This window comes from Bison bison, unplaced genomic scaffold, assembly GCF_000754665.1.
Source record: "Bison bison bison isolate TAMUID 2011002044 unplaced genomic scaffold, Bison_UMD1.0 scf7180017864264, whole genome shotgun sequence".
Classification (NCBI taxonomy): Eukaryota; Metazoa; Chordata; class Mammalia; order Artiodactyla; family Bovidae; genus Bison; species Bison bison.
The window spans coordinates 1,713,709-1,723,453 of record NW_011494836.1 but is presented as its reverse complement, the minus strand read 5'-3'; the positions used below and the strand labels follow the sequence as shown (position 1 = coordinate 1,723,453).

The 9,745-nt window shown below is 43.6% G+C and overlaps 1 protein-coding gene across 4 annotated transcripts in view; it reads left to right on the top strand.

The window, feature by feature from the left end:
* MCC (mutated in colorectal cancers) overlaps window positions 1–9,745 on the top strand; it is a 318,792-nt gene that overhangs the window by 183,644 nt on the left and 125,403 nt on the right. For all 4 annotated transcript variants that reach the window (XM_010848367.1, XM_010848366.1, XM_010848368.1 and 1 more), the window contains exon 2: window positions 6,607–6,720. Coding sequence is in view for 1 of the 4 variants with exons in the window: in XM_010848365.1 (XP_010846667.1) it covers window positions 6,607–6,720 (114 nt within the window). In the remaining 3 variants the exon portion in view is untranslated. The remainder of the gene's footprint in view (window positions 1–6,606; window positions 6,721–9,745) is intronic.

Sequence of the window (9,745 nt, the reverse complement as noted above, 5' to 3'; positions counted from 1 at the left end):
GCCCTCCTGTCCTGGGCTCACTCCTACACTGAATTCCACAATCAGTCTAACTGCTGGGTCTGTGGAGTGCTCCCCTCTTCGTCAGTGGAAGGCTTCCCTTGGTGGACATCTCCACTTCAAGGAAAAGACTTTCTCCAAGTCTGCGAATATCTTCAACAACAATCGCGTGTGATACCTCTTCTTAAACTGATGACATCTAACAACCTTAAGATGGACTGATGTAACTATGGACATAATGTGACTTTTCATTTTGATTTTAACTTGGTTTAATATTTTGCCTTATGTCTGTAACTGTATAATGGAATTTTCTGTCTAAAAGCTTTTAAGTTACAAATGGTTGTCCAAGCTCCTATGAGTGCCACAGCCTCCTCCATCTATTACTTGGGGCCCCTGGATCAGAGACCCTCAATATGAGGGTTAGGAGAATATGTTGCCTCAACAATTTAAGGACTACACCCATAAGCAGCAGGAAGTAGTTATGGAATGAAAACAATGCCCCTTTCCCTTGGCAACATAATTCTTCTGAAAGAAAAGGGGGGAATGAGAGAGTCATCTCCTAGGCAGGTTGATAAGAAGTCTAGGGGTCCCCAAGGAGAGAGGGGTCTGGAATTCTCAAGGAGGAAGAAAGGACAAATCTTTTTTTCCCTCTACATTCCTTAGGATTATATAACAATAATATATCCTGCCTGAGGGCAGTGTCTGGATTAAACCTTCTGGCTAATTCTGTTATCTTAAAATGTAAATTATGGGAGTAGGTCTGGTGTTTACAAGGATTATATAACAATAATGTGTCCTGCCTGAGGACAGTCTCTGGATTAAACCTTCTGGCTAATTCTGTTATCTTAAAATGTAAATTATAGGAGTAGGTCTGGTGAGGTCTTTATAACCTCCAGACATTCTTTGGATTCATTGGAGAGTATATAACTCCATTCCTAACACTAGCAAGCAGGTACTCTTTCTGCCCCCTTCTGATGCCTATGTCAGAAGCTTTCTCTATCTCCTTTATACTTTAATAAAACTTTATTACACAAAAGCAAAAAAAAAAAAAAATATGTGTTCAGCATATAGTGGGTTAACTATTGTTAGTTTTAAATAAATTTTTTTAAGTCTGTTTCTTTTAAAAAGGAATGTGTGTTCAATAAAGGTCAGTTGCCCTTACTTCTTCCCCTTTAAGGAAAAGAACAGTTCACTAAGTCAAAGAGGTTGGCACATGAACAAAAATTGTAAATGCCTTGTAGCTGGAGGGCATCTGGCCAGGGTGGATGTTCCCATCATCACTGGTGGGAAGGAAATTGATTCCCCGGCAGTGAATGGCTTACAGGAGCGTGTCGCATCAGCAGACCAAGGACGGGGGAGAGAATGAACAAGCACAGTTTGCTCTGAGTGAGCTGACTGCCCATGCGGTGGGGGGAGGCCAGCCCAGCCATCTCACTGTCAGTGCTCTGAGGTCTTTGGATGGAAACTGGGGAATGAACTCATTCCTCTGTTTCAGGTGAAACTGTGGAAGCCTTTGGTCCCTTTGACGGCAGTGTCGTAAAAGAGCAGACCCAAGTCCCAGAAAGATGGATAAAATGTTCACCTGGAGTTTGACAGCCTCGATCCCCATTCTGGGACCCTTTCACCCACCGTGGTCCTTGGGAAAAATACTTGTTCCTAGCACATGGGGAATCATAGCCTCCTTGTAGGCCAGAGGTGGGATGTGATGGAGACCCAGTGGGGTAATGCATAGGAGGGTGCCAAGTGGTCAGGAAAGAGCCAGCATGTGTTCCATTGTTTTTATTGTCAGTAGTAGCAAGATGAAGAAGCACCGTATAACCATACATACACAGCGAGGCTCCTGGGGGCTCATTAGAGTCATTGTGTTGCTGGCTTAAAAGGGCGTCTTAGGAAGTGGGAAGCCCTTTGTCTCTTGGCTAATGGCTAACAGGAAGCACATCTATCCACAGAGCCCAGGAACAGCGCTAGGAGAGGCTGTCACCAAGGCGCTGCATGCTCCCCGCTCAGCCCCCGGCAGCTGGACACCTTATCTGTCAGATGCTACACAAGCTTGTCTTTACCGCCAGCTGAACTGTGAAGTATTAGTCAAGTAATATTTCATCCAAAAATAACAACCATTTTGACAGTTGTCTTGAAGCCAGATTTCCAGGTGGTTTACTTTCATTTGGATACACTCTGTAAAATGAATGTGAAGCTGGGCTCAAAACAGCTTAGGGAATCAGAATCTTTTATCTCCAGAAATATGAAGTATGTGTGGATTTATATCCTTCACGTGCTAGACCCAAAATTGTATAAGGAAGTGTCATGATCCCATTGCAATACTGCTGAAAGGCCTTGGGTTAAAATTTCACAGAGAATTAAGATGCTTGAGAGTCAGCTCTTAAAGCCTTGGGATTTCAGCAGAATCCACAAACCAGCTGCGGCCTCTCGTTCCTGTGCTGTTAACCACCGGGAAGTGAGCCTCCAAGACAGGACTGTGTTACTTCCTCGTCTGAATGTACCTCTCACTACCTAGAGTGAAGCTTAGTCTGAGAAGATAGTTGACTTGAAACTTGGTGACTTAGAAAGTGGCAGGGAAAGAGGAAGTGCATGTTCGTTGAGTGCTTACTTGGTTCCAGACACTGCTGGTCACTTGGCTTCACATGCTGTGCTGGTCATTTTATGGATGGCATCTTCTTTGCCTGTTTGACAGCCCCATCACAAACTGATGAAATCAGCTATTCAAAGACAATTCAACAAGTAACAAATGAGATGTGAATCCAAGTTTATCTGGTTCTTTGTAAATTAATCCACTTCATTTGCAAGGATATCTCCACATAATAGTGGTCTATACAGCAGAAGTTCTGTTCTTGCTATTGTGTTATGAAGTCTGGAGTTAGCCAATTCAGAGCTGGTAGGGTCTACACAGTTGTTTCGGCACCTTCCACTGCCTAGAGTGTGGACCTCCTCTTTCTGAAGCAAGATGGCTGCCGGAGCTCCATCCATCATGTTAATATACCAAGCAGCAAAGCTGGAGGAAGAGAAAAACATGACCTTCCTCAAAAAGATTTTCCGAGAAATCCCGTATACCTCGGCTTCTGTCTCCTTAGCTAGCGCTTTGTCCCATGGCTACACCTAGCTCCAACTGCCAAGGAGCCCGAGAACTGGGATATTTTAACTGGTCAGGAGTGTGACCAATCAAAAAGCGGGATCTTGTTCCTGAACATTAAGAGAAGGGTGTGTTGGGAAAGAGCCTAGTACAGACTCCAAACATCGTATATTTTCTTGCTCTCTGACGCTAGGAACAGAACTTGGCCCATACTCAGTCATGGGGGTGAGAGAGGGGTCGGTCAGCCTGATCCTTAGCAACTCATCTTGCAACTTGTAGGCAAACTTTTCCCCACTGCACCTCCCAGCCTTTGTAGTTAGCTTCTGCTAAACGCATGTCAGTGACAGTAAGCAAAGTGTGTCCATTCTACCTGGTTTAAGTTTTGCCTTCTATCAGAATTGCTGGTGGACAGGGAGCGAAAATGCAGCAGGGAAGGAAAATAGAAAATGTCTATGGTTTTTATGTTACAACCTTCACCTGCAGAAGACACTATCATAACTCTTGTTTCTTTAACACAGAAGCCTCTATCTCCTAAAAAAGAAAAACAAAAATGTATTAAAAACTATCCCAAAAAGGTTTGAAACCACCAAGAGGCCTCCACCAAAAAGTTAGAATGCCATCTTTCTAGTTTATTTTTCTGTTATATATTCATCTGTTTTTTTCCTCAAAATATTTCTTTTTAAAAGTTTTTTTTTATTTTGTATTGGGGCATAGCCAATTAACAATAGTGTGATAGTTTCATAGAAGGAAATGGCAACCCACTCCAGTGTTCTTGCCTGGAGAATCCTGTGGACAGAGGAACCTGGTAAGCAGCCGTCCAAGGGGTCGCACAGAGTCGGACACGACTGAACGACTTAGCAGCAGCAGCAGCAGTGCCATACATAGACAGCTGTCTATTCCCCTGCAATCTCCCCTCCCATTCAGGCTGCCATGTAACACTGAGAAGAAATATTTTAAATAAAGTATTAATTCAAATTAAACTGAACATACTGTCACGTACAACACTGCCAAGTGAGGAAAGGTCCCCGTGGCCTCAGTTCTCGTGCTAAGCTCTCCATGAGACTTGAGGTCAGCAATCAGTCTCTGGGTTTCAGATCCTCACCTACAGATGTGGGAGACGTCTTGTGCCAAGGACCTGCCCCACCCAGGCGTCTGTGGCCATGACACATGACACTGTCTGCACCACAGGTGGGATCACAGATCTAGCTTCTAGTCCAGATGGTTCTTAGTTTGGAGTTCATCGATAGACTTCAGAGTGCCTCATCATGTTGATGAGGGGAACACTGCATAAACACCAAGTTTATTCTCCTCTCTAGAAGAAAGGCCTATCCCATTCATGAGATTCTTAAGGAATCTTCAAGTTAAGAACCACTGATCTAGTCTCATTTCATGGATAGCATTTGCCAACCAAGGAAGCGAAGAGACTCTCCCCACAAGCACATCTGATGGATCCTCTGGCCATTTGGAGAGCTGGTGTTATTGTCTCTAAGTCCATGACTCTCCTCCTCAGCCACATCCCACTGAACCTCCTCTGCCCCTGTACTGTGGTAGAGATAACATCTCTGTTGGTCTCCCTATCTGGGCCCAGTTCATAAGGTCTCTGTGGCCTATATAGTCTCCTCTGTCAGCTTTCCCCCTCCCCCAAATCTCCCCCACAATTCCTGTGTGCAGCCCTTTGGCCCAGAAGTAAGAGGGGAGATAGACAAGAGAAGAGGTCTATCTAGGCTCACATAGTTGGGATTCTTGTTTCCACTCCCTTATTTCTTAAAGAACACATGAGCTCTTCATGTATTTCATCCTTCTTGTCAAAGGTGAGGAGGTGAGTCTTCTCCCAAGACAGGACATAATTGCGTAACAGACCACAGTGTCTGTCGCAGAAGGAACATTCTCAGATTGACAGTTCAAAGGCAGAAGGGGGAACCCAGCTATGTAAGGGATTGAATTTGCGTCCCTCTCCCCACACTGGGAGCCAAGCTGCCTCCCCAAAATTGTACAATGGGAACACTGTGGTACCTCTGCTGAGAATTCATCACACAGACCCTGTATCTGAAACGTAAAGTGACCTTTTCTGAGCAGCCTTAGCCCTGCATGAGAAGACAAATAACTGCCAGATGGCCTGACATTTCCTTTTTTAAATTTCAAGGATTCTTGATTTCAACTCTGTTATTGATCTGTTGGTTTGCAGCCCTCACGCAATAAGTGAAGGTGCACTCACTGTTGTGGTCGTCTCACAAACAACTGCTATGAAACCCTAGCTCTGCCCTACATCTCCTTCTCAGCTATGCACTCTCCCCCAAGCCTCCCAAGCCACCAGATAGTGTAGAGAGACAGGCTGCAGAAAAAAAGCCTGTTTCTAAACCTGAAATTAAGATCTTTGAGGTGGAGTTGTATACCGCGGCAGTGTCCATCTTGTAAGGTCACATTTATCTACTCACTCCGTACTCTGGAGCCTCCTGGCAGAAGCTACAAAATTCCTATAAAGAGGGAGTGTTTGCTCTGATTGTCCTCACTTACCCAAGTGTCACATCGATTGAGCTCCACCCCGGATCAACAGTGAAGACAGAGAAGTAGTGACTCGGGGCAGGGAAGGTGGGCAGGTGTTGCTCGGGAGCGTGGTTGAACAGGTGTTAAAAACGAGCCCAGCCGTCTGCCTGCACAGCACAGCGGGCACGTGGGTGGCGAGCATGTGTGCATCCCAAGCTCAATGAGCAGAACCTGAAAGCTGAGCAGGTTGAAATCCTGGAAGCGCATGGTGCACTCGCTCATCTGCTGAAGAACGTTCTTTCTCACTCTGCTTATTCTGAGAGGGTTGGCTGGGGAAAAAAGGTACAGCAAGGGATTCTCAGCTTCTCTCTGTAACATGATTTATCAGAGCTCTGGTTGTGCTCAGAGAGGCCAGAAGCATCATCTAGTCTTCTAGACTGTCTGGGGGTGGGGGTCAATGAGGAAGGAGGAGCTAGCCAGAAAGTTAATGGGTCAACCTGAGGAGGAGGAGGAGAGCACTGGAAACAATGAGCTCTCGCATTTTTTTCTTACTACTCAGCCCCTTGGGCTGTCTGGATACATGGCAATATCAGTGATTGAATTTGAAAAAATTGAATTGCTCCATTCAACTTGCATACGTTCCCAAAGGTAAAAGTTAATTTGATCCTGCCTTTGCCTTGCTTCTTGAGAATCAGGCAGTCCACACCAGTGCTTAATCTCGTCCTTGCTGAGTAATTCAGGGAAAGCCCATAGGACGAGCAGCTTTGCTCCCTGTTTAATTAGACCACCCCCAGTTAGGTCCTACCGCCCACACTTAATAGGGTTCTCCCTGGTACATTCAGGGTGACAGATAACCCAGCTTGGCGGTAAGACTCCTGATTTCTGTCCATTGTCCCCTGAGATTAAAATCACCCAAGGTGTCTGGCTGCAGATGACACCTTTTCTTTGTGATCACACTAATCACAGAGAATGAAGGGACGGAAGTGAGTTTCTGCCAAAGGGTCTAACCTTGTACTCCTTTCCTCTTGTCACTGCAGCTCCACTTGGCAGCCCTGGCGTCACTCAAGGGAGATATAGTGGAGCTTAATAAACGTCTGCAGCAAACGGAGCGGGAACGGGACCTTCTGGAAAAGAAGTTGGCCAAGGCACAGGTGAGGGATCTGGAAAAGGTCACTTTTTTTTTTTTTTTAATTGTTTAAGATAAAACAGATCTAGAAATCCCCACAATACAAATATTGCTTAATGATTGAACATCCTCATAACCACTGTTCTGATAAAGAATTAAAACCTGCTGGTCATCCCAGGAGTCCGTCCTCCTGCCTCATCCCACCCTGCTTCCCCTGCTCCCAAGGTGACCACTACCATGGTGTTTACAGTCATGTTTCCTGCTTCTTTACAGTCTGTCGCAGGAGTTTGTATGTCCCTAGATGGTCCAGTTTTGTCTGGCCCATTTGAAAACTGCATGTTTACTTTGAATCTCTCAGTCCACAGGTTTTCCCTCCATTCGTTATTGGCTTTACACTTAATCTGTTAAAAGCGTCTGACCTATGGACTTTCCCACAGTCCAGATTGCTCACCCATGGTGCAGTTCGCTGTGTTCCTCTCTCCTCTATTTCCTGCAAAATGGCCCTGCATCCCAGAGATTCAGTCAGATTCATGGTCAGTCCCTTTGGCGAGACTGTAAAAGGCATTTTTTTTCCGCTGGGAAGCACATCGTAGTAGGTTGGCCAAAAAGTCTGTTCAGGTTTTTCCACCTTAGGGAAAACCCCAAACAAACTTTCTGGCCAACCCAATATCTGGTTGTTTTGCCTTTAGAGATATTAGCAGCTATGTTGACACTCAGTGCCAAAGTTCACCGGTGCATCAGGACTTCACAAAATCATAGTATTTTATTTCTGCCATTTCTGTATCAGTTATTAATTGGAATATTTTTATAGAGACATTTCCCATCATCTATGATTTATTCATGGAGAAGGCAATGGCACCCCACTCCAGTACTCTTGCCTGGAAAATCCCGTGGATGGAGGAGCCTGGTAGGCTGCAGTCCATGGGGTCGCTAAGAGTCAGACATGACTGAGCGACTTCACTTTCACTTTTCACTTTCATGCATTGGAGAACGAAATGGCAACCCACTCCAGTGTTCTTGCCTGGGGAATCCCAGGGACAGGGGAGCCTGGTGGGTACCATCTATGGGGTTGCACAGAGTCAGACACGACTGAAGTGACTTACCAGCATGATTTATTCAAACAATGGTGTAGTTCATAAAGGAAAAGAAGATTCAATGCTTCATTCTTTTTATTTAACATTTTTCAAGATAATGAATTGATGACCTATGATCTTCTGAAACTGCCCAATTATTTAAAAAAAAAAATATGAACTTAGGGGTTTAAGCATATTTGGGTCAGTCTTTTGTAATTATTTTCCTTGTAGAAACTCAAAGTTTACTCCTTGGACAGTAAGAACCTCTTCACGTGGCTCCTGAATCTTTTGACTCTAGCCTAGTAATGATTTTAGGATTATCTAGTACATTTTTCCCCCCAAACCTGGAATTAAGGTGGTTTTTCTTTGTGGAAAATGGTATTTCAAGACTGCAGTCTGGGTGCTAAGGGTGCTTACTGCTTCCAGGCTGGTCATTGTTTTTAGGCTTCTTTTTAAACATAGCCAGGGAGTTATTTATTTATTTATCTATCTATAAATCTATCTATTTATCTATGTAAGTATTTATAAATTTTAAGATAAAATACCTTAGGTGCTCATATTAATCTCCAATTTAAATTCAAACTACAGGGTTCTTCTACTTGGATTCCATACTTTATTTGTATCTCCTTTCTTTCACAATCAAAATGTTAGTTCGAGAGACTTCCCTGGTGGTCCAGTGGTTAAGACTCTGTGCTCCCACTGTAGGGGGCATGTGGTTGGGGATCTAAGATCCCGTGTGCTGTGTGGTGCAGCCGAAAAATACATAAACAAAAAATAATCTTAGTTTTTAAGTTTACAGAGGATGATTGGATAAGAATATTCCATAATTACTGGTTTACTTTATTCTGTATTATATATAATCGTCTCAAAATAATAATAATTGTATTACCATAACAAATACAGTTACTGAAAAGTTTTTTGCATTATGCTTTCATCATTCCCACAGTTTTTTGCAATTGTACTATATCCACACCTTCTGACCATATGCTGGTTACATCTTTGACGTTTTCTCCTCTTAGTCCTCATTTAGTCTTCTACAAGTAAACTATATGTTTAATGTTTATGATGGTCTTAACGTCAGCATCCTTCTGTTTGTTTAATGCCTGAAGCTTGCTCTCTAGTAGAGTTCCTCAGGGAGGACTCACAGGAATCATCTTCACCAGCTTCTTGCTTTTGAATAATGATTTATCTGTGCCCTTTATAATTGAAAGGCATTCCTCCTGAATATAAAACCCTTGACTCATCTTTTCTTTACCTGAGTGTGTTTCTTTGCTCTATTTTGACACAGAGCATTGCTCTCAAAGTTTCCCAGTAATTCACCTCTGTTTCCCTCACGAGACACTTACTTACTGTAGACATTCATAGCATTTCTTTCTCTTTCTTTCTTTTTCTTTTCGTTTTCCTTCTTCCCTCTCTTCCTTCCTTCCTCCCTCCCTCCCTTCTAGTAATTTTACTAGAGTAACTCTTATTTTTAGTCATTCTGGTTTGGTATTCTCACATTTACTGTGTTTTCTTTGGCTTATATTTTGTAGTCTTTTCTTAATTTCAGAGACTTTTTAAAAAATTATAACACTGAATATTTTGTTCCCTTGCCTTTTGTTTTTTCTTCAAGGATGTCTACTATTTATAATCTTAGATCTTCTTTGCCAGTCTTCAACATCTGGCACTGTCTCAGATTCTCTGTATCTCTGTCTCCATCTTCTGTTTCCTTAGGCCTTGTCAGTTCAGTCACTCAGTTGTGTCTGACTCTTTGCGACCCCATGAATCACAGCACGCCAGGCCTCCTTGTCCATCACCAACTCCCGGAGTTCACTCAGACTCACATCCATCGAGTCAGTGATGCCATCCAGCCATCTCATCCTCTGTCGTCCCCTTCTCCTCCTGCCCCCAATCCCTCCCAGCATCACAGTCTTTTCCAATGAGTCAACTCTTCACATGAGGTGGCCAAAGTACTGGAGTTTCAGCTTTAGCATCATT